Source organism: Eucyclogobius newberryi, unplaced genomic scaffold, assembly GCF_026437365.1.
Source record: "Eucyclogobius newberryi isolate DKJ021-1_F unplaced genomic scaffold, fEucNew1.0.hap1 SCAF_16, whole genome shotgun sequence".
Taxonomy (NCBI): Eukaryota; Metazoa; Chordata; class Actinopteri; order Gobiiformes; family Gobiidae; genus Eucyclogobius; species Eucyclogobius newberryi.
In genome coordinates, this window is record NW_027315790.1 from 28,124,509 (window position 1) to 28,150,545 (window position 26,037).

The 26,037-nt window shown below is 41.1% G+C and overlaps 1 protein-coding gene across 1 annotated transcript in view; it reads left to right on the plus strand.

Moving 5' to 3' along the window:
- Window positions 1-1,797: 1,797 nt before the first annotated feature.
- The window catches only part of LOC140362145 (microtubule-actin cross-linking factor 1-like), a 329,939-nt gene continuing 305,699 nt past the window's right edge, over window positions 1,798-26,037 (plus strand). Inside the window, exon 1 of the mRNA XM_072448200.1 lies at window positions 1,798-2,035. Coding sequence (XP_072304301.1) covers window positions 1,813-2,035 — 223 coding nt within the window. The 5' untranslated portion in view covers window positions 1,798-1,812. The remainder of the gene's footprint in view (window positions 2,036-26,037) is intronic.

A 26,037-nucleotide genomic window follows, 5' to 3' on the forward strand; every position in this document is an offset into this window, starting at 1 on the left:
ACAAGAGGCGGCCGCTCAACACAACGCCGTCATTTATTTAAAAGATGAAAATAGAAGGTTTTTTGCGCAGACCATGTTTCCATTGTGTCCTCCGTGCACGCTTTGTGGTTCGGATGTAAGTCCAGTCGTGACACGCTCCGGGACTGACTTGGCTGCGACTGACAATCAGAGCTAACACTGTGTCCTCAGCAGTTTGATTGAGAGTGACGTCACTGAGAATCTGTAAATCTAAGCGTTCCTCTGATGAGATTGATCACACTCGCAAAGTCTGGGCTTCACGAAGAGTCTGGATGATTGTTTGTTCTCCAAAGAGTTCCAGAACTGCTTCGGTTTGAAATGGGGCTCATTTTATTTAGGCGTTTGAATGAAAAAGAGGCCACTTTAAGTCGCTTTATCACTTCAAATGTAGCATTCTTTAGTATAAATGATGCTTGATATTTAGATTTTGTAGGCAGGTTTATATTCCTCATCTATCCTCTTACAATGCTCTTTATCGCTCAGACTTGTTAAGCCCGTGTCCGGTGGCTTCTTGTTCTCAGTCCATCGACACTCGCTCCAGATTGAATTACACGATTGACCTTGTGAGTCGGGACCACCGCTTCCAGCTCTCATCACTGCTTTTTCAGGTCAGGGCCGGGATCAAAACGTTATAAATGTAATATATGTAACCGGCTGCTCGGTTGCCGTGTGCAGCAGTGACAGAAACTTTCATCTCAATCATTTTTGAGTTTGAATTGTTGGAGAATAATGATAATCATCGTCGGGGAAAGTGAAATGCAACACACATTTACGGAAATACTCTTTATCGTTTATTACACTTTTATCTTTTTTGCTGCTTTGTGAGAATGTTCTAAGACTACTTCAAATATACTCTAGTTTAACATTATTTTTTTTTTAGGGCTACAACTAACGACTCATTTAGTAGTCGACCAGTCAAACGATTAAATCTATTGCACTTTGAGACTTTATTAAATCAACCAAATTATAAAAGTGTACATCAGGTGACTTACTTTTGACAGTTTGATTCAATAATGCAGTTGTTTTTGTTTGTAAAGGTCTTTTTTTGAGTCTGTATAGTCCAGATAACGATTACGATGATCAAAACACGACTATAATTCATTTAAATATAGCTGATTAACCACCAGTGATCCTATTAACTCCTATTATTAAAGTTATCGATTCACTGTCGTTTCAAGCGTCCAGTCAGGCGTCTTTCCCACACTATAACAAAAAAGAGAAGCGGGATGACTATAATAATATCGACCGTACTGTAAAAATAGCAGCTTTGAGACGGCGACGCCCACACTCTCGTCTCCGTGGCAGCAGAAGTGTTACGCTGGGCAGAAAAACCCCTGTCTGTCCAAAAGTGACGAGCACATTCACGCTGTTGTTGTCAGAGGGTGAAACGTGCACTTATGTTGACTTTATCCCTGGTGTTTTGAGCTTGTGTCTTGTACTTTTGGCCGTTGACCTTCTGCGTGATCTGTTTTTTTAATTAATTTTGCAACGTTAGCTTCTCCAAACACAAACGCAAGCGTGCGAAAGCCGGAAGGAGGAAGTCTCTTGTCCAATGTCACAGTATCCAATGTTAGAGTTGATATTTAACCTTCTGCTTCTGACATTTTTAAACATTTGGTGTAATATGAAATCGAAAATCGCGCAATATTTAGCGTAAAACAGGCAAGTAGTACTTTTTACTGTAATATTGAAAAGATTCAAGCATTTTGATGTTATACCAACCTAATAAGTCTTAATAAAATGATAGTTATTATTAGTGTCGCATACTAATAATACTGTTCTTTCCGCACAGAGATGGAGTCCTCAGACGACGACACTCTGAGCGAGCGTTCCTGCGTGAGCGAGCCGTCCTTCAGAAGCGAGCGCTCGGGCGGGTCCCTGTCCCCCTGCACCTCCTCGTACCTGGGGCCCCCCGGGGACACGCTGCCCTGGAACCTGTCCAAACATGAGCGCCGCAAGAGGAAGAGCCAGGACTCTGTGCTGGACCCCGCCGAGAGGGCCGTGGTCCGAGTGGCAGGTAAGACTTTCTTCATGATGTGATGAAGCTGAGCCGTGGCTTCCTCTGGTGCTTTGGGGCTTCATCTTGTGTTGTAGGTTTTTGGAGATTTGGTCACGTTTTAGCTCTGGCTTAGATCTGATTTTATCTTGTTCTGGTGCTGATTTGATGATGAAAGTCCAGAACAATAGCTCTCAGTTTCTTTTTTTCATGGGTCTGAAGTGACATCACACACTCTTCTGACATCTTGAGGACAAAAGCTGCACGTTCACTGTGGTCTCTACCAACAAAATGTCTCAAAACAAAAGATTACTCTTCTGTAACATGCCCAAAGACCCCCTTTGTCCAAAAACATAGTACTGTGGTCAGGAGGGACCAGTGGACTTACAGAAAACACTCCAGACTGAGGCTGAGCGTTTTGTTTCACGTCGTTAGCAGCGGGCTAATGCTAGTTGACATATTATTGCGTGGCTATGCTAATAAATGTTAGCCTACTTGCAGACAAGCCTAATTTCCACCTGTCCGGGTGTTATATTTTAGAATCAGACACGAAGTCTGTGTTCTTGAAAGCTTTGAGGTCTTGACCGGTGCAGAGGGCGTGTCCGGTGCAGAGGGCGTGTCTGGTGAAGAGGGCGTGTCCGGTGCAGAGGGGCGTGTCCGGTGCAGAGGGCGTGTCCGGTGCAGAGGCTTGTGGACGAGGAAGAGCAGATGGAAATGTCCACAAGAGTTTGTTGTGGCACGTTGTTTCTGACTCGTGGCTGTAGATAAGGATCAAAGTCTTCTTGAAGTATCAATCCTTTTCATTTTCAATTTTATGCACTGTTTTTATCATAATCATAATCATACAGTCAACAGCGCATCACATTCGGCGGCGTGTTCTGCCGTAGGTGAAAACTGTCCATTCGTTCGACAGTAAACACAACACTTTCCCTTTTTTAATACGTTTCCTGGAGAACGATGTGTATTTTAAGAGTCTTAACAGCGGTTATTGACCTGCTGCTACTTCAGAAAAAAAACTAAACGGATTGTTCTGTAGATGTTGAAATACATCTGTTGATCTCGTGACTTTCTGAGCTTGAAAAACGTGCATAATTTGCCCTTCTGTTCGTCGTCTCGCCTCCGACAATTAAACATACTTTGGACTCAAGTGGCCGTGACTCCGCCGCTGTTACGTGCTGTCGCGGTGTAATTGTTGCTTTGGAAGTCGTTGTGTCTTCTCTCCAAATGTCGCGGTGTCAGTTTAGTGCCAGCTTAAACACCAGTGCCTTCTATGTCGAGGAGCAGAGTCACATTAATTACTGTGATGCAGCGGAAGAAATGTTTATCTGAGCAACAAACGCACGCCGACTCTGTATTGTAGCAACAATTAGAGGATAACAACACTGCTCTATGAAAGAAATGGGTTGTACTTTTCTTTTACATAATTAACACCTTATTATTATCTGAATTTAAAAGTTGCATCTAAGAGTTTAATAATAATCAGGTTTATTTTATTTTTTTTGATGGAGCAAAGGGCTTTATTTATTCAAGGTCATTAAATATATATAAGTGGTAGAACAAAAGATCTAATGGAGGAACTGTTCTATGACTCACTGTAAACACTAAATAAGTACTTTGTGTGTGATTGTGTCAGTGGCAAAAGTAGTTTCAATGTTGTCGTTGATTGGGGTATTTTTCTGTGCCTCTACATAACATGTCCACGTGTTATCGTGACAGGCCGAGCTTGAAGTCAGTTTTGAGGTCAGTCTTTACCTCGTTCCTCTGTTCGATCCTGAGCCTCGTCTGATCTGACATTTCACATTTCACTGTCGATGCCAAAGTGCGTCACAAAAGTCTCTTGAAGCAGAAAGAACAATCGCTAAATGTCACAGGAATTAGGTTCACAAACACTGTTTTAAAATGGGAAACAATACATCCTTGCTTTTGTTAAGTTATTTCCTTTTGTTTTAGGGATCATAATTGTGAATTTTAAGTCCACATGCTATGAAAAACTGACTTTTTGACCATGTTACATTGTTGTCCCCTCAGCATTAACATGCTTGGAGTTGTATTTAGTTTAATTTATGGCTGTTTTATTAGTCTTGTTTATGAGCTTGTCTTCTCTGATCTCTTAGAAATCACTCCATTTCCATTCAATGTTGCAGATAAAAATCTGGACTTTTCTTGCACAGTTTTTAAGCCTATGAACCATCAGCTTCTGTGGTCAAACTGACCTCTGCACATATTGCTCTATAGCGTAGCAGTCACGTTGCCTAGTGGCTGATCTGATTTATTTTTCCATGCCGCTCCAACATCTAAATACCTCATTATTTTAAATTTGAAAATGCAAATTACTAATCCCATGAGTAAACTGAAGCTAAAAGAGTGCATATTATAAGCAAACCTGAATGTAACGTTGTATTTTATCTGTTTTTAAGACACATTCATTTATTCCTTCAGAAAGTTTGATTAAAGTTGGTCTCACAACAGAGGAATGTTGATGTATTAGACAATGTGAAAGTGAATTTAATATTTCACTGTTGAATAATCGTGAATAATCGTGAATAATTGCTAAATCGTGGCGTTTCTTCTCCCAATAATCGTGACTCTAAATTTAGAAACCGTAACATTTTCCAGTATGTTATAATATGCTGTAAGATGTTAAAGTTGTTAGCATGACATTTCCGCATGACTTGACTTGCGCTCCGGTCTCTTCATGCTTGTTCTACTACTGTCACTGCACAGACCCACATGTAGGTTACAGAGCTCGCGGGACCAGCCTTTCCTCTGCTCTCCTTAATGTCATTTCAGTCTCAGCCCAGATTCAGAGCCGAGAAGCTGCAGCACTACACTAATGACACAAATGGTGTTAATGTGGCTCCCTCTGTGCCCTCGGTGCCCTCTGTGCCCACTCACATGACTCACTGTGCCAGGGTTTATCATCTGTAAAGTGTTTCAGTGATGGGCAGATGCAGTCACGGTCCAATGGGATCAGATGCATTACAGCGAACCAGGAAATCAGCTTAAAGTTATGTCAGGAATTCAAATGGTTTATGTCACCCGCACATCGATATACAGGATTACACTTGGCTCTGTTACAGTAGACGACGGACGATGTAGTGGACGATGTGTGACCAAAAACGCACAAATGGGACAGTAGTTTACTTCCTGTCTGTTTTGCATGATGTTGTGAGTAACAGCTTGATGCGGGTAAGAAAAATAATAGTTTAAAGGTCAAAAATTTTGCAATTACCGTAATTTCTGGACTGTAAGTCGCACCTTTTTTCATAGTTTTGGCCAGGCTTATACTTATATTTATACCATATATACTTATACTCCGGAGCGATTTATACGTGATAATATTTGTTATTTTCACACCTGCAACCGACTTAGATATGTTTCTTTCTTCTCTATTATGCATTTTTTGGCCGGTGCAACTTATACTCCGGTACAACTTATAATCCAGAAAATATGGTAGTTGACTTTTTTGAGCTTTTAACCGTTTTTGAGCTTTTGACCACATTTGACTACAACATTGTTCCCTCGTCTTAATTTACGCTTGTTTCAATCATCCTGTTTCCGAGGTCTCGTCTTCCTCTGATGCCAATACTCAAAAACGCACTCAATTTCAAATTTCCCAGGCGGGTGACGTCATTGGTTGAAATCTGGAGGTCTGCCGTGCTGTTTTTGAGTCCATAAATCATCACGGATATTTTTTGGGGCGCTAAAAACACATGTAGTATATAATAACTGCAAGATGTGTAGACAGAGAGTGTAGATGTCCCCACTAGACCCCTGGATTCAACTGAGTGAGGAGAATGAGCCTCCTGCTGGACAAACTGCAGCAGGTGATGATCTGTCAGCTGCAACGCTATATTCAAACCCGACAGATGCAGTGAAAGACGAATCCCGTGGTCGTGGATGAGACGTCAGTGTGTTTGAGAAGAGTCAAATCAAGATCTTTAATACAACACTGGATGGAAATAAATCTGTTGATATTGCAGAGGCTTATTGAAACAGTGAATGTGTGCGATCAAAGCTCAAGGCGCATTATCTATGGCACAGTTTTGACTCATTTGCATAAAATCTGACAATGTACACTGTTCCAGAGTTATGTGCAAATGCAAAACAAGGCGATCAGTGAGTGAGACGTTGAGAAAAAAAAACAATGATGCAGTTTGGGTCTCTTTCGAATGCAAGAAATGTGAGTTAAATTGATTATAAATGTGATATTATGGCAGACATATGGACGCTTTATGGAGTGAAACACATCAACATAAATCATATAACAGCAGTAAAGGACACATATTTTACAATGTTGACATTTTTGAGCTTTTAACCACATTACTCCTTCATCAAACACTTACCCGGAGTTGTGTTTCGTGTCATTAATGTTGTTTCCAAGGTCTTCTTGTTTTGAGCCTCACAAAAACACACGTTAAGTCTCCCAGAAATGACGTCAAAGATAGAAATCCAGAAGTTTCCTTTGCGGTTTTTAAGTCCATACATCATCGCCAGACTCGTTCGGATCCTGAACTAATGAAGAACAGATTGTCGGTAGTGACTTGGTGTGGCTAAAATTGCGTTATGGGTGTCGCTTCCGGGTCTGTCTTTCCTCAAAAAATTTTTAAGCGGTGACGCAATACGATGCAATCTCATGGCAACAACTTAGCATATGGTAGTTTATACCGTATTTTCTGGACTATAAGTCGCACCGGAGTAAGTCGCTCCAGCCAAAAAAATGTATAATAGAGAAGAAAAAAAACATACAACATAAGTCGCACTGGAGTATTAGTCACATTTTTGGGGGAAATGTATAACTAAATCATTAAATCCATTGAATTTTTCTTCCTCTGTGTCACTTCTAAACAACTCCACAAACTCCGGAGGAAGAGGAAGTGCAGATTCTTCTTCTTAGAGCCTAGAGCGCCCTCATGAGGTTGTCAGTGTGAAAATAATCAACATGTGAATTACGGTTGTCAGCGTGAAAATAACAAATAATATCACATATTAGTCGCTCTGGAGTATAAGTCGCACCCAGGCCAAAACTATGAAAAAATGACTTATAGTCCGGAAAATACGGTAATACGTGCATTTTAGCGTTGTTCAATGTGTTTCTCAAACTTCTCCAAAGACAAATTAACCTGTGGTGGTTTATTTTTTTTAATTCATAGTCAAATCCATTATTGTTTTTGTCCTCCTTTGTTTTAATTGTTATTTAGACCTGTATTATTTATGGTTTAGTCTCATTTTAGATCTGTTTTAGCCTCACTTTTGCCCAGGTTTAGATCTGCTTCAGAAAGCAGATTATTATCTCACGTGGTATTTGGTGTGAAAAGTTCGAGAGCCCAAAATAGTCCAGGAAAAGGAGGAACAAGGAAGTCATGTGTTTTATTCATGTGTTCGTAACCTTGTAAGCTACACATGGCGATAGCATTAGCGGGTGTCAGGTCTGAAGCAGCAGAAACGTGAAATAAACACTGAGTTCCCTTTACAGTACATTTAATAGTTGTATTTTTTTCCTGGCGCAAGAACAGCCTGAGTCAGCCGTCTGTGAATGAGACATATTAATACCAGGCGGAGTGCAGCCCGTTGATGTTGGCTCCGTTATAAACCGACACGACGCAGATGTCATGCACGTGGTCCCAGTGTGAGCGCGGGAAGACGCTGCTCAAACGGGCGTGGCCAGGAGCTTCACACGCTGGGTGTTCTTAGTGTATAGCGTAAGATGTAAATGTGCATCTTTTACTTGACAAAGAGTAAGACATAGTTAAATGTAAACTTCTGTCACTCACCCCCAAGGAGGTCTCAATCTTAATGGGTTCTTTCCCGGTTAAACAAATACAAAAGATACAACAAATACAACAAATTCTACAAATACAATAAATACAACAAATACAACAAATTCCACAAATTCTACAAATACAATAAATACAACAAATACAATAAATACAACAAATTCTACAAATACAACAAATACAACAAATTCTACAAATACAATAAATACAACAAATACAACAAATTCTACAAATACAATAAATACAACAAATACAATAAATACAACAAATTCTACAAATACAATAAATACAACAAATACAATAAATACAACAAATTCTACAAATACAACAAATACAACAAATTCTACAAATACAATAAATACAACAAATACAACAAATTCTACAAATACAATAAATACAACAAATACAATAAATACAACAAATTCTACAAATACAATAAATACAACAAATACAATAAATACAACAAATTCTACAAATACAATAAATACAACAAATACAATAAATACAACAAATTCTACAAATACAACAAATACAACAAATTCTACAAATACAATAAATACAACAAATACAATAAATACAACAAATTATACAAATACAACAAATACAACAAATTCTACAAATTCTACAAATACAATAAATACAACAAATACAAGAAATTCTACAAATACATTCATACAACAAATACAATAAATACAACAAATACAACAAATTCTACAAATACAATAAATACAACAAATCCAACAAATCCAACAAATCTTATCAATAAACATATACAAATAAATAAAAAAGATATAAACTATAAAAAAAAGATATTTAGTTCTAATGGAAAGTATTGCATGTATATACTGTATGACAAATTGTCTATGATTTTTTTAATTTTTTTAAACAACCCCCTTTTGTTTTTCACACATTTAACACACACATACACATACGTTAATGAAGCCTATTGTTATGATGGTGTGTGACATAATATGAAGTGTTGACCAACTCTACATTGACCTCGTTTTTATTCAGACACTTTGTACGTAGCTGGTCCAGTGTTCCACACTGTACGTAGCTGGAGAAGGCTTTCGACCGTGTCCCTCGGGGTGTCCTTTGGGGGGTGCTCCGGGAGTTCGGGGTCCGGGGCCCTTTGCTCAGGGCTGTCCGGTCCCTGTATGACCGGAGCAGGAGCTGTGTTCGCATTGCCGGCAGTAAGTCTGACCTGTTCCCAGTGCATGTTGGACTCCGCCAGGGCTGCCCTTTGTCACCGGTTCTGTTCATAATTTTTATGGACAGAATTTCTAGGCGCAGTCGGGGGTCGGAGGGTGTCCGGTTTGGGGACCACAGGATCTCATCGCTGCTGTTTGCAGACGATGTTGTCCTGATGGCTCCATCAAACCCGGACCTGCAACATGCACTGGGACGGTTTGCAGCCGAGTGTGAAGCGGCTGGGATGAGAATCAGCACCTCCAAATCCGAGGCCATGGTTCTCGACCGGAAAAAGGTGGCTTGCCCTCTCCAGGTGGGTGGGGTGTCCTTGCCCCAAGTGGAGGAGTTCAAGTATCTCGGGGTCTTGTTCACGAGTGAGGGAAGGATGGAGCGTGAGATCGACAGGCGGATCGGTGCAGCGGCTGCAGTGATGCAGTCGCTGCATCGGACCGTTGTGGTAAAGAGGGAGCTGAGCCGAAAGGCAAAGCTCTCTATTTACCGGTCGGTCTACGTTCCTACCCTCACCTATGGTCATGAGCTTTGGGTAGTGCCCGAAAGAACAAGATCGCGGATACAAGCGGTCGAAGTGAGTTTCCTCCGCCGTGTGGCTGGGCGCTCCCTTAGAGATAAGGTGAGGAGCTCGGCCACACGGGGGGAGCTCGGAGTAGAGCCGCTGCTCCTCCACGTCGAGAGGAGCCAGCTGAGGTGGCTCGGGCATCTGTTTCGGATGCCTCCTGGGCGCCTCCCTCGGGAGGTGTTTCAGGCATGTCCCACCGGGAAGAGGCCCCGGGGAAGACCCAGGACACGCTGGAGAGACTATGTCTCTCGGCTGGCCTGGGAACGCCTCGGGATCCCCCCGGAGGAGTTAGAGGAAGTGTCTGGGGAGAAGGAAGTCTGGGAGTCCCTGCTCAGACTGCTGCCCCCGCGACCCGGCCCCGGATAAAGCGGCAGAAGATGGATGGATGGATGGACTTTGTACGTAGCATTTTTTTAAGTCACAGTGACACACTTAAGCCCATTCATAACACACACACACACAAACACACACACACACACACACACTGGAACAAAGCAGTGTTAGTTTTTGTCTGGATTTAGTCATTCATTCATTTTAGTTTTTTTCTTGTTTTAGTTGACACAAATGTAACAGTTTTAGTCAATCAGAAAATATATATTCTGTTTAAATCAAATCAAATCAAATCAATTTATTTTTGTAAGGCCCAAAATCACAACAACAGTTGCCTCTGAGGGCCACAGGGAGAAATGAATCAACAATGTCTGTGGTGGCGATGAAGTCAGACAATGTCTGTGGTGGCGATGAAGTCAGACAATGTCTGTGGTGGCGAGGGACGATGTCCCAGGGTCCTCTGTCCTTAGACTCTCCTTCTCGGCCAGGAAAAACTACAAAAAAAACCTCTTTGGGAAAAAAGCGTAGAAACCTGGAGGAGTTCCAGTGAAGGAGAGATCCGACTCTCACAGACGGACAGACGGACACAAGGAGACTGGAGCTGGACCCACTCTTCAGGCAGAAGAGGGACCGTCTGAGGCGAACTGGACCCACTCTTCAGGCAGAAGAGGGACCGTCTGAGTCGAGCTGGACCCACTCTTCAGGCAGAAGAGGGACCGTCTGAGTCGAGCTGGACCCACTCTTCAGGCAGATGAGGGACCGTCTGAGTCGAGCTGGACCCACTCTTCAGGCAGAAGAGGGACCGACTGAGGCGAACTGGAGCCACTCTTCAGGCAGATGAGGGACCGTCCACACAGGGCAGGGACCACTTCACCAGGGGAGGGGCATCTGGGTCCACAGGTCCTCAGGAGTGAGAGAAAGAAAAGAAGGCGGTGAACAGTTTGCAAGTGGAATCAAAAAATAAATATTGTTTGATAGCATAAGTAGTCAGAAGAAGAAGAGGATAGTGCTCAAGCTGCCATACTTCCCCCAGCATAGTTACTCCTAGGGCAGCGTAGCTGAAGCTGTGGGTTTATCTTTCTGTTCCTAACTACTCTGACCATAAGCGATTTCGAAGAGGAACGTTATAAGCCTGGACTTAAATGAAGAGACTGTGTCAGCATATTTAACATGGGTCGGGAGCTGATTCCATAACACAGGAGCTTGGTAGCTAAACGCTCTACCTCCTACAGTACTTTTAGAGACTCTTGGCACCACCAGAAGGCCAGCATTCTGAGAGCGAAGAGCTCTGTTTGGATGATATGGTTCTATAGCATCTTTGAGGTAGGATGGGGCCATGTCATTTATGGCTTTATAGGTCAAGAGTAGAATTTTGAATTTGATTCTAGACTCGACAGGAGCCAGTGAAGAGACTTCAGCACTGGCGTAATGTGCTCTCTTCTTTTTGTTCCTGTTAGTAATCTTGCTGCTGCATTTTGAACCAGTTGAAAGCTTTTTATGGAGCTTTTAGGACACGCTGCAAGCAGGGAGTTACAGTAGTCTAATCTAGTCGTTACAAATGCATGGATAAGTTTTTCGGCATCACTTTTAGGCAGGATTCTTCTGATTTTGGCGATGTTGCGCAAATGGAAATAGGCTGTTTTACAAGCTTGATTTATATGAGCTTTAAATGAGAGCTCCTGGTCAAATAAGACTCCAAGGTTTCTTACAGTAGAACTGGAGGCTACACTGACATTGTCCAGTGTGACTATCTGCTCAGATAGAGCGTCTCGTAGATGCTTAGGGCCAAGCACAATGACCTCGGTTTTTGCAGGGTTAAGAAGCAGGTAGTTTAGTGTCATCCAGGTTTTTATCTCCTTCACACAAGTACTAAGTCTGTCTACTTGATCGCTCTGATCAGGTTTCATTGATAAATACAGCTGAGTGTCATCTGCATAGCAGTGGAAGTTAATGCCATGCTTTCTGATAATGTTGCCTAATGGTAGCATATAAAGAGTAAACAGAATTGGACCGAGTACCGAACCCTGTGGCACACCGTAAATTACTTTAGAGCTTGGTGAGGAGCTCTGGTTTACATTAACAAATTGGAACCTATCAGATAGATAGGATTTAAACCAGCTGAGGGCTGTTCCTCCAACACCTACATCACATTCTAACCTCTGCAGTAGAATGTTGTGGTCAATGGTGTCAAACGCTGCGCTGAGGTCCAACAGAACCAGGATTGAGACCAGTCCATCGTCAGCGGCTAATAACAAATCATTTGTGACTTTAACTAGTGCAGTTTCAGTGCTGTGGTGGGCTCTGAACCCTGACTGGAAAACTTCAAATAAGTTATTGTCCTGCAGGTGGCGACAAAGCTGTTTTACTACAACTTTTTCAAGGATTTTAGAGACGAAGGGAAGATTTGAAATAGGTCTGTAGTTTACCAATAGGTCGGGATCTAGATTAGGCTTTTTCAGAAGAGGTTTAATGACTGCATGTTTGAAGGACTGTGGAACATAGCCACTTTCGAGTGAAGTATTTATTATATTAAGAATAGGGTCTATAATTAGGGGAAGAATGTCTTTGAGGAGTCTGCTTGGAATGGGGTCTAGGACACAAGTTGAGCTTTTAGAGGACATAATGGCTGAAGTTATCTCTGCTTGATCAACAGCTGTGAACCTTTCTAGGTTTACAGGTGGATTTATATGGGACGTTAGATTTACAGCTTGGGCTAGTTCAGGGCTAATAGCGGGGGTAATTTCATCTAATTTATCTCTGATTGTTTTTATTTTATTATTAAAAAATAGGAGGAAATCATCAGAGCTAAGTGTAGCTGGGATTGAGGGCTCTACTGCACTGTGACAGTTTGTTAGCCTAGCTACAGTGCTGAAAAGGAATTTAGTGTTACTTTTGTTGACTTCTATTAGATTTGAATAATATCTGGTTTGGGCCTTACGCAGAGCCTGCTTATAGGACAGCAGGCATCTTTTCCATGCTTTTAGGGATTCTTCGGTGTGAGAGCGACGAAATAATCCCTCTAACTTTCTAACTTTTTGTTTATGTGAACGCAGTTCTTGGTTGTACCATGGGGAGGCGCGCTTTGGCCTAATGACCTTCTGTTTTAACGGCGCGACAACGTCAAGAGCAGACTTCAGAGAATTCATGGTCAAGTCGACAAATTGATCACTTAAACTGGGACTAAAGCTGTTCTCAGCAGGATCACATGACATGTCACTGAATATTGGCTCTATTATTTCTTTGAATTTTGAGATAGATTTTTCAGATATTGTCCTTTTCATTATAACTTTATTTTGTGGGACTGGATGATCTTTAAGAATAAACTGAAAGGTAATTAGGAAATGATCTGACAATATAGGGTTTTGAGGGAGGACAATGAGGTCACTAATCTCTGTTCCATACGTTAGGACAAGATCCAGAGTGTTCTTGTGAGTGTGAGTCGGTTTATTTACATTCTGAGTGAAACCAATGCTGTCTAACAAGGCGCTGAAGGCATCACTGAGAGCGTCATCACTCATGTTCACGTGGATATTAAAGTCTCCAACTATAACTATTTTATCCCAGGCTAACACTAAGTTTGATATAAAGTCAGAAAACTCTGTTAAAAACTCTGAATAGGGACCAGGAGGTCGGTAGATAACTATGAACAAAACTCCTTTTTGGTTTTTCATATTTGGACATGTGATTGACAGCATAAGGCTTTCAAATGAGTGAAATGCATTGTTAGTTTTAGGGCTCATGAGTAGGCTTGAGTGTGAGATCACTGCCACACCACCACCTCGGCCTGTGCTCCTGGCAGTCTGAAAGTTAACATGGCTGGGTGGGGTGGACTCATTTAGTCTGACGTAGTCGTCTTGTTGAAGCCACGTTTCAGTTAGAGCTAGAAGATCTATGTTATAGTCACTAATTAATTCATTAACTAAGAGCGATTTGGAGGAAATTGCTCTAATGTTTAGCAGTCCACATTTTACGTGTTTATTCATTTGTGTATTTGTGTCATTTGTGATTGTTATTTTCCTTAAGTTATTTGGTCTGACGCCTGAAATATTTTTTCTGAGATGTGACTTTTTGGCATTATTTGTACGAGGAACACGAGGGACACACACAGTCTCTATCTGTCTTGAATCTGAACACTTCACATGTAACAGAACGGGCGAGAGTTCAGCGACAGAGGAGCGTCTTGAACTGCTGCTCTGCACCTGGGGCTCATCCCTAGATGGTCACTTAACACGACTAAGACTATCGGTCAAATTCCGAACTAATAGGGATGTACCCTCCGAAGTCGGATGGATGCCATCCCTGTGTATGAGCCCGGGCTTTCCCCAAAACGCACTCCAGTTATCAATAAAGACAACGTTGTTTTGAGGGCACCATCTAGATAACCAGCTGTTGAATGCTGAAAGACGGTTGTACAATTCAGCATTGATCCGATTGGGCAGGGGACCAGAAAATATTACAGTGTCCGACATCGACTTCGCTAGGTCACACACCGCGGCTACTTGAACTTTGAGCACCTCTGATTGTCTCCGCCGGGCGTCGTTACCGCCTGCGTGAACCACGACTCGCCGGAAACGGGTCCTACTCCGCTTTAAGATCCTAAGGTTTCCTTCGATGTCACCCATTCTGGCCCCCGGGTAACACCTAACGCTAGCAGCTGGCAGCTTCACGTCTCTAACAATAGAACTCCCGATTACAAGAGTTTCTCTCGTGTGTTCAGCGGGCGTGTGATCGCTGAGGGGAGAAAACCTATTATAGACGTGAAGCTCACGGCGCTCTGAGGTTCGGCGTTTAGCGCCTTGTCCCCTCCGAACTGTCACAAAATGGTCCCTATTCTGTTCCTGGTCTAGTCCCGGCTGCACGGGAGACGCTGAGGGGCTGAGCTCGGCCTTACTGCTACTGCTAATGCTAATGCTACGCCCTGCAGCGCGGTCCGGTAGCCCTCGCGCTAAAACCGAACTATAACTGGACTTAAGCTCCTCTAAACAGCGGATCCGCGCTTCTAACTCCGTAACCCTGGCCTCCAAAACTACCACTACACTGCACTTCACGCACCTATCATCAGAGAAGGAGCCAGGGTTCTGACTCGACATATGATTAAATTGTGATGAATTGTGTTGCATTGCTTCATTAATATGTACAGACGTGTGTTTTATGGTTGGTGGGTTTGTTTCTGCTGTGGTTTGAGGCTCCGGGACAGAAAAGTGAAACTTGGACATAATCTCCGCTTGTCGCAAAAATATTTGTATTTAAGTTGACAAAATTGCACGTGAGCGTAGAGAATGAACGTCTCTGAGGGGGTAAAAGTGATGCAGAGGAAGCGAGGACTCAGAGGGAATGTGAATGAGCCTGAAACAGCGGCTGCTTCTTCTGTTTGACTTCTCTCACCGTTTCAATCACACAGGGACAGAAAACGTCCATCAAGAGCTTCACGGCGCGTTCACATTGTGCCAACTGTATTATACAAAGAAATGACAGCTGAACAGACAGAAGTACTGGCAAAGAAGTTTATTTACTGATTATGATGCTTTAGTAAGTCAACATTTGCATTTTAACATTTACATTTTATATTTCGGTCGTCCTGATTTTGTCTTCTAGGTTCAAGAAACAAATGACTTTTCATTTTATTTCTTTTGTATGTATTTATTTATTAATTATGTATTAATGATTTATTTATTATTTATTTATTCATTGTTAATTCATTTTTCTATTCATTATTTATTGATCTGTTTATTTCTTTATTTATCATTCATTTATTTTTCATTTATGTATTTATTATTTATCTATCATTTATTATTTATTTTGTGTTCTATATAATGGGGATGTTATTACTTTACCCTGCAACGTTCCACAATTTTCTAGCCTATATTTCATTTATTCAATTAGAGGTGTTTTTATTGGGTCGCCTCTCCCCAGATCTGACCAGTAACTTTAGCTTTTACTTCGTCTTATTGCCAAAACTGCACATGTCAAGTGATGTTAAGATTATTCGGCTAATCGATAGTGGTGATTATTCAGGTCACAATGTAATCGTAAGAAATAAATAATAATAATTGTGACTATTCAGGAAGCAAAATAAAGTGTTTTTAATTCAATCTTTAGCTCAAATCTAAATGTGAAATCAAAATTAAATGTCATAAAGCTGGTCACAAACTTGAAGAATAGTAACGCGTTAGATTTTACTGTTGTAATCATGAATAATCTTGAAATCGTTTTGTATTTTTTGGTATATTTTTATCATTATAACTAGTGACGGGCGATACCAGTGATTTTAGTTTCAAGCCGATACCAAGTAATACTATCCCAGGTATCGCGATATCGATCCAATACCGATAATTTACGTGATCTTTGCTTAAACTGACCTTTAAATAAATATATGTGCAGATAAACCTGAAATATAAACTTTATATTTCAAAAATGTACAAAAAAACCCTGCAATTTTTGGGAGAAATTTTAAGTACTGATATTTTAACATGAGAATTGATACTTTGCGATACCTCAGTCAGTATTGATACATCGATATTTGTTATTGACACTAAACTTTGATATCATGACAACCTTAAAGACAAGACTGCGTTACAATTTAATGCTGTACATTATTTATGACAAAAAGGACGCACATATGTTTAATTAATTACATTTACAATTTTAAACAGTCGCATTTAATAATAGCTCAATAATTTGAATAAAAACATTTTGATTCGCGTTACCAAGATGCTGCGATGCATGACAGAGACAAATCAACTCCCAGACTTAAAATATACACATGTACTGGTGCCATCTGTCTGTCGTCATGGTTACAATAAGCGAACATTCCGTTTTCCCACGTGTTTTACGATCGTGGACCCTAATCTCTTCACATCCTCCGACTGCGATTTGTGAACAGGCACCTCCGCAGACGACCTCCCCCCCCCACCGTTCTCTCGTTCTCTTAGCAAGAACTAGACAGCCCTCCGAGGACCCCGTAACCACGGCGACCCGATAGCAGGAGTGAAAAATGGCCGACGGGGGCTGACAAAAGAAGGGGCCAAAGCAAACAGGCGAATGGGGAGGAAAAGACGGAGCGAGGTTGAATTTCAATTTGGAGCGAGAGAATGAGGAGGAAAAGAGAGAGAAAAGAGAGAGTGATGGACTTTAGAGGAAGTAATGAAGAGGAGAAAAGGATTGTGGGAAGTCAAACAGAGAAATGAAGAGTATATAATGTGGGATAAAGGGGCGGGACAGGGGGGAACGTGGGGTCTTTATATTTAGATCTCTGGCACCTCCCGCTGTCCGATCGCATACTTTTACTCAAGTTGTATGACGTTTACAAATACCAGACCTGCCAGAAGTATATAAAAGTACACAATTTTATACAAAGAACACAATTTTATACAAAGAACACTATTTTATACAAAGAACACTATTTTATACAAAGAACACGATTTTATACAAAGAACACTGTTTTATTCACGCTTCGATCATACAAATTTGACCTCTGTTTCTACCCATTGTCGGAAATATACTAAATACATGTAACAAACGTAACTATTCCGAATACTTTTGAGTATATCTAGCACTCATTCATTGGATGGTATTCGGAATAAAGTTACTTCTCTCAAATCAAACAGATATTTTGTGGTATTTGATCATAAAAAGAGAAAAGTGCGTGTATTATTATTATTATTCTCTAGAAAAATGTAGTGCAACAAACAGAAAGTCGTTTTAATCTTCTGTGTTGTTTTTACACTATAATATAATGTTTTACAAATGCAGTACTCTGATTGGACCATTGTATTGCATGTATTCTGTATTCTATAACTAAACATCTATTACTATTACTACTATGGCTTTAAATACTTTCATTTCAGACAATTTGGTTCTGCTCAATTATTTCTAGCTCCTACAATACAAACATTATATTTACTCTGCTACAATGTTTTAAATAAGAATGCACTTTAAGGAGTAACGTGCCAAATATATATAAACTACTATAGTAAAAGCTGGTGTAATTAATATATTATGATTTATTAACTGAATTTGCTCTTGTGGTAATAATTTTGAAACTGTGGCAAAGGTCCAGTTCAGAGGAAAGTGATCGACATTGTAATACATAATTCTAAAGTCATGAATATATTTAGTGCCAGAACCAGAACCGTTTATGATCAGAACCAAAGATCTGTTACGCATGGAATGTGTCGCGTCACAGACTTTGTCCAGAACGTTCTGATCTTTTACTCCAAGTTCTGTTTCCTGTTCAGTGACGTCGTTATGAGCCTCATGTGACCCAGGAACATCACTGATGTCTGGCTCTGTCCTTTCACCCGTTTGTGCATTTGTTTCTCCCGTTTGTGCATTTGTTTCACCCGTTTGTGCATTAGTTTCACCTTTTTGTGTATTTGTTTCACCTCTTTGTGCATTAGTTTAACCCGGTTTTGCATTAGTTTCACCTGTTTGTGCATTTGTTTCATCCATTTGTGCATTAGTTTAACCCGTTTGTGCATTTGTTTCACCTGTTTGTGCATTTGTTTCACCCATTTGTGCATTTGTTTCACCTCTTTGTACATTTGTTTCACCTATTTCACCCGTTTGTGCATTTTTTTCATCCGTTTGTGCATTTGGGTGCATTTCACCCTTTTCTTGTGACCAGTGTAAATGTATATTATGTCTGTTTGTTTCTGTAATCTCTCACACTTTTTTGAAGACAGTTTTTCTTGAACATTTTGAAGAGTCAAAGGAAAGTGTTTTATTGCCTTCATTGCGCTTTTCTGCCCCGCTCTTGTTTTGTCCCGTCTTGTTTATCAAATGTTTACATAAAGGATGTTTGTTACTTCACGACATTGCATTGTTGCTCTCTTTCAAAGGTCATATTGGGCTCTTAACAACTCAATTAAATGAGCTGTTTCAGTGACATTTTATTGGAGTTTTGAGTTGCTCTGGACAAAGGCCTCGCTCTGGTCTCCAACAATATTAGAACATTTATGCCACTTCATAAGTCCATAATTCCAGTCAGGCACAAAGGCTTTGACTCTATAATTCTCCCATTGAGTCGCTGTATATAAGGACCAGCCGTTCAAACCCGATCATATTGTTTGAAGTTGAATCGCTTTCATGTTTCAGCCCAAAACATGAGGCTTGTTTACATCACGTACAAGTAATGCATTCGTTTCACCCATTTACGCATTAGTGTCACCTGTTGGTGCACTTGTTTCACCTGTTTGTGCATTCATTTCACCTGTTGGGCATTCGTTTCACCCATTTATGCATTTGTTTCACCAGTTTGTGCATTAGTTTCACCTGTTGGTGCACTTGTTTCACCTGTTTGTGCATTCATTTCACCTGTTGGGCATTCGATTCCCCCATTTATGCATTTGTCTCACCAGTTTGTGCATTAGTTTCACCAGTTGATGCACTTGCTTCACCTGTTTGTGCATTTGTTTCACCCGCTTGTGGATTTGTTTCACCTGTTTGGGCATTCGTTTCACCTATGTATGCATTTGTTTCACCTGTTGGGCATTCGATTCCCCCATTTATGCATTTGTCTCACCAGTTTGTGCATTAGTTTCACCTGTTGGTGCACTTGTTTCACCTGTTTGTGCATTCATTTCACCTAATAGGCATTTGTTTCACCCATTTATGCATTTGTTTCACCCGCTTGTGGATTCGTTTTCACCTGTTTGGGCGTTCGTTTCACCCATGTATGCATTTGTTCCACCCGTTTGTGCATTCATTTCACATGTTTGGGCATTCATTTCACCAATTTATGCATTTGTTTCACCCGTTTGTTCATTTGTGTCACCCGTTTGTGCATTTGTTTCATCCTTCTCTTGTGACCAGTGCAAATGTGTATTATGTCCTGTCCTTGAACTTTCCCATCAAGGACTGTTTATTTTTCGCCCTTTTTTTCCACGATTATTTTTTATTTATATCGCCCTGCACTGCTTCAAAACAACCTTCACCTCAATATATTGCCCGCCGCTAACGACAGTATAGTACAGTTTGATATTCATCCTGTGCAAATGCCCTGGGACACTGGCATCGCGGAGAGAGAGAACTGTACGTCACACTCAGAGAGGAGAAAGGGGTGAAGGGAGATGAAGAGGAGATAGAAAAAGAGTCGGGTGGTGAAAGAGAGCGAGAGGAAGAGAGGGAGGAAGAGAGGAGAAAGGAGGGGCGTCTGCAGAGAGAGAGTGAGAGAGAAACGGGGAGGAAAAGAGACGGAAAGAGAGAGAGCGATTGAGACAGAGAGACACAGACGAGCAGAGGCACGAGTCAGTGGGCAATAACCTACATTACAGTGACTGGAGTCGGTCTGTTGTTGTCGTCTGTGTGGGTTTCATGTGCCTCTGTGGGAGCTTTGGCACTAGGTGAAGAAGAAGAAGAAGGAGAAGACAAAGATGAAGAAGAAGAATGCCTAGTTTTGGGGAAATGTTAGAAAATGGCAGGCGTGCAGTGTTTGTTTACATATTTAGATTGGGGCGTGAGCTTATTTTAGCGATTTAACGATGATTCTCGATGACTAAACACCCTTAAAATCTTTCATTTTCGTTCATTCCCGTGGTCTAACAAACATGTAACTGCCTACTGTATTTATGAAACTGAGCTTTCTGAGAGACAAAATAAAGTTAAATGTGACAAATAAAAAAGTTATTTACAGTTAAGTCTATTTTTTGGGCGATAGATTGAAATAAAAAGACTTAATTTTGCTTCCAAAATTGTCACGATTGTTATTTTTTGGTTGTTACGATTGGAATAATCAAGATGCACAATTGCACAATTCAAACTCCAATATTCTGCAACATTAGTATTTTTTTTATTGCCTTTAATACATAACGGCTCTGTTCTTGTATTTAGTTTAGAATAGTGACTTGTTTTTCCATCTTTTAACGCACGTATGGAAAGCACTTTGGTTCTGTTGTTCTGTTGTTGTTGTTGTTGTTGTTGTTGTTGTTCTCGTCAAACGCTGCGCTGGACAAATGTTGAGCCTTGTCATTATCTGTTTGGCCTTGACTGACGACAATCCCGTCTTTTCAGTTGAATAACGGCACTGCTTCTTTATTTTCTCCTCTTATTTTTTACTCATTTTGTTTTTCTTTAGTCTTGCCTGGTTTGTTTTTGACGTTTTGTGTTTAAAAAGAAATAGAAGAACCTTAAAATATCACGCAAAAAGTTGGGCAGTGTGAGAAATAATATACTTTTAACTAAGAATAAGTATAATGGCACCACTTTCTTAGGTTATTATGTGCCCGTTTTTGTTTCATGTGGAATGGCCCAGTAATTACAGAGGTATTAACTATAAACTCGGTCAACAAATGTGCAATCGAGCAGTTAAATAGCATTATCTACCACATGTTGTGTCCTCCAGCTCAATTTGAAACCGTAGAGACGCTAGAAAACCGTAACATCCTCATGTGACTTGACCGAACTGATGTCTATTATGTTTTTCTTTCTTCAAACAGAAATAGTTCTGAAGAGAAGTAAAATCTAACATTTATTTTATATGCCCAATAAACTGACATTTCTAACGTTCATTCAATCATAGTTATTTCATCTTTTCCCTGTTGACCTTGACATAACAACAACTGTAAACGACCAGTCAAAGGTCAGAGGGGTCGTTGCAGTGCTCCCTCTTCGCCGCTAGGGGGAAAAGCACAGCAGGTAATTGCGTGGCACGTTTTGCAGCTGAATTGGGAGAAATAAAAATGATGTATGTGTCCAATTAAAGCGTTCCCTGTTACTTCTGCGATGTGAATAGTTCTCTGGTGCATTGATCGAGTGTCTGTATGTGACTCTGTGGGATTAGGATGGATCTATGGGAGGTAGATATGTGTGAGTGCAGTAGAACACCATGGAATTAATTATGTTTCGCCTTTATTTCGTAATATAAACTCAGCATCTACAGCATCTGCCGTTATATGATAATTATATGAGCAACTTGGGACAGTATCTGAGGTTTTTAATGTGTTGAATATGCGCAAACAAAGGCAAAAGGTATTACACAGTGACGTCAATGTCTGGAGAGAGAAGCAATAATGTTCTGTTTTAAATTCAATGGTCTCTCTGAGGATGTAAAATAATTCAGTGTTTAACAACTGATTCAGTTTTTGTCCAAGTCTTTAGATAAAAAAAAAGGTTTTTGTTTTGATTTTTTCCCCTCAATTTAAAAAAACAGAAACAGAAAAAACAGAACACACAGAACACACAACGGGACCAGAGAACACAAAACAAAGCAAAAAATGAAAAAGCAGCACAAAGCAAAGAAATAAAATAGTCTCTAGTTTTATTTTTTGTTCTCTCTGGTCTTTTCCTTTTTGTTTTTGTTGTTTTGTGTTTTAAATTTTGAAAAATGAACAGTAATGATGATAATAATTGTAATATTTGATTTTTTTTTCAACTGGTTTACAACTTATACTTATATTCTTGGTTTCTGCTTCCTGTTTGTAGGTGACATTTTGAGGATTTACGAATTTCTACCTCTAATAGCAATGGTGCTAATTTGCCATCGCTCTAAAATAGGGATGTCACAATGTAAAATGTTAATGTGACATGAAACATCACAATTTTATGATTATTCTTCATTACCGACACCACGAGCAAACAGTGAAATCCTGAATTCTCTTTTTGTTAGATCATCATGACTCATGAGCATGAGATCAGCTTTATCAACACAAACAACTTTCTGAATAATGAAGTTAATGTGACATAAACAGACAGATACAACACTATTAGCATACAGGTTTACTTTGTTGGGAGTCTAGATTGAATAATGCCCTAATTTGAATACATTTGCTTCTTAAATTCTCCCAATTACTACGTTTTTATATTTACGATTATATTGTGATCTGAATAATCACAGTTATCGATTAAACGAATAATCCTGCTACTCAGATATATGTGGATAGGTCTAAACTTTTAAAAAAGAAACAGATTTACACCACATTGCAGGCAAGTCATTATACATTACATTATACGTCAGTTAGTGTTTAATATCATGGACATTTTTGATTTGCAAATGTATTTATTGTCTTAAATCCGGACGCCTCACTGTTTAACGTGGTTTCCATGGAGATCACTGCCTCGCCTGTCGTTAATGAGTCTAATTAATGACACTGAAGCCGAGACTCAATGAGGCTGGAGCTGGCACTGTAACGCCCGCGCTGTCCTCCAGGGGGCGCCAGAGCTCCACTCCCCGCCTCCCCCGGCTCCGTCGCCGAGTCAACGCCGCTGTGCCAGCACCAAAACCCGGGGCCGAGCGGTGCGTTCCTGCGGCGGAGGAGCTTCAGAGAGAGAGAGAGAGAGGCAGATGATTGTCCGGCGGTAACGAGAGAGGAGAGGGGGAGAAGAGAGAAGGGAAGAGAGACAAAAACGCGAGCCATTGGACGCGAACGCCATTACGCACCGCCGCCGCCGCTGCCGCCGCTCTACCGGGCGCACGCTGGGAGCTTAGCAGCCGGGAGGACGCAGACTCAAGCCCGGGATAGGAAGTCCGCCTCCCTCCCCTCGCTGCTCTTGGGGGACGGAACGAACACCGGGAGAGCGAGCCTGCCTTCAGACTCTACCCCGGTCTCTCAGCCGTCAGACGCCGCGGGGAAGCACCCAGACGCCGCCGGCTGCTGGAAGTGTAGGGGGGGAAGTCGGGATATCTTTAAACCGAGCGATGCGTCTGTGCGTCCCGGCAGCGCACCTCCACCACGACCGCTGCCGCCGAGCCGCGACAGTCATGGATAGATAGCGTTTATGTTCCACTTTTGAGGCTTTTCGTGCGTTAATCGGCGTCTTTAAGCCGTCCGCCGGTGCGCGAAGACACTTTGAACGCGCCGATGCCTTGTTTTATCCGGTAGTTTGTTTGTTTGTTTGGGATTGGATTGGATACGACGCGGCGGAGGAGAAGGAGAAGACGCAGCAGCAGCCGAGCGGTGGAGGGGGTTCACTGCGGTAGTCTGCAGCCGAGCTCGGTGCACCATGGCCGGATTCACACCGGGGCTGCTGCCCGCCAACTACAACCAGGAGAAGGAGTTTGCACAGGCGTACGAGGATGTCCTGGAGCGATACAAAGGTACAAAAAACAGAACCACAAAACTCCAGTGGGACCAAAAGTAACATCATCATTATTGACCTTTTTAAAGCCTTGATGAGTGCAGTGTTGACAGGTGGAACATGCAACTGGACGTTCAAAGTAAATTGGAGTGTTTACATCAACTTATCCCTATTGTTTATTCACTTCTTAAACGTTGATTGTGTTGAAAATGTTGCTTTTGTCACATTGCTGCACTTGCTTTATTGCAGTGTTGACAGATTTTGACAAATGGCCAGGCTTGGATCAATATAAACTTAAATTATCTGTGTTTTCTCAAGTATTACATCTTCTTGTGAGGTTTATTGGGTAAAAAGCAAGAGTAACCTCATCTACTTTGACGTTTGTTGCTGTTAAAGATGGTGGGGGTGCAACACTTTGGTTAAGATGCATGGGAATTTTTAGTTGATTTGCGCTTTTATGCAATTTAGAGAGTCCATGTTGGATGATGTGAATACAAATGCAGCTTTGGGCGACACTTTAACTCTCTCTTAACTTCTTACTTTTTGACAGTTTTGACAAATTGCATGGCTTGGACCTGTTATACTCAAATTACTGTTGTTTTCTTAAGCATTACAGCATTATTTAAGATGTTTATTTGACATTTGAGACACTCCTATCTTTGTTTAGTCCGTGTTCTTTGCTGTGACTTACTTTAGGCTATTAACACACTCCTTCATCATCCTAATGGCTTCGTTGTGGTTTTTCTGGTCTTTAAGTTGTTTAGACAACGCTGCGTTTAAAGTGATTATGGTGCGTTTTAAAGTCAAGAAATGTGTCAATGGAATATCTTTGTCCAGGGTTTGGACAAAATGGTTTAGTCCTGGTTAGGTCTTGGTTTTGACCGGTCCTGGTTTAATCTTTTGTGCTTTTAGTTCTGGTTTTGAGATTTAGTCCTGGATTATCCCTGGTTTTAGTCTTAGTTTAGTCTTTGATTTTAGGATTTAGTCTTGTTTTAGTCATCATTTAATTTTAGTCTTGGTTTTGGCTTGGTTTAGACTTGGTTTAGGTTTAGTTTAGTCCTGGTTTAGGCTTGGTTTAGTTCTGGTTTAGGCTTGGTTTAGGCTTGGTTTAGGCTTGATTTAGGCTTAGTTTAGGCTCAGTTGAGTCTTGTTTACACCCGCTTCAGTTCTTGTTTAGTCCTGTTTTGTACTCGTTTTGATTTGGATCCAAAACCATTTGTGCGCACACTCAAGACTTAATTTATCACTGTTTAGTCCTGGTTTGGATTTGGATCTAACTCCTGGTTTGGATCTGGTTTTGCCCTTCCAAGTCTTTTTATTAGACCTGGCTTTACTCCATTTCCAACATGCACTTTTGTCTTCTTTTGTCAAGGTCTAGCCTCAGTTTTGTGCCGCAAACGTCTTTGTTTTAGTCCCTTTCAACCCTCTCTCGCCTTGAGTGCTGGTCTTTGGTTTGGTAAAGGTCGTTCTTTAGTCGACGCACATGGAGTTCGCACCTCGCTTTTACGCCCCTCCGCTCCTCTCTTTCCTCTGTCCGTTTGTATTGTTGGCGTCCGCAGCTTAGCCTCCTGTTTTATAATCCACTGACACAGGGCGCTTTAAAAATGAATGCCTGCACACAAATCGACGGGACGTTCGACGGGGGGGAGGGGACGGGCGCAGCCAATAGCGGCGCGTCCGTGGAGCTGATGAAAAGCTGGAGGTGGCGTTTAATTATTGATTATTGTAACGAGACACTTGGCGGGGCAGGAAGCGGGTTTGTGTGTCTCGGTCAGTGACGGAAGACGACGCCAAACGGTCCATATTTGATTAGAAACGAGTGGTTTTACAGCAGAACGGCGGCAAGTCGGGTTTGCAAATTGATGAATGAACTTATGAATGAGCGTCTATGGTTAGTCCGTGAAAGCTCTGTTAATCTGTTACCAATATGAATGAGATAAAAGCACAATGCAGTATAGAGCAAATCAATATAAAGGCCCTTAAGACGGCCTTTTCATTTGTTTTGTTCATTCTTTTTGATTATGGTTCATGATTATTGCTGATATTGATGTGGAATTGAATTGAACAATGCTGTTTAATAGTATTTTTTATTAATCTTTTGACAATTGTTCAGAACCTAGAGAGATCGATGGCTG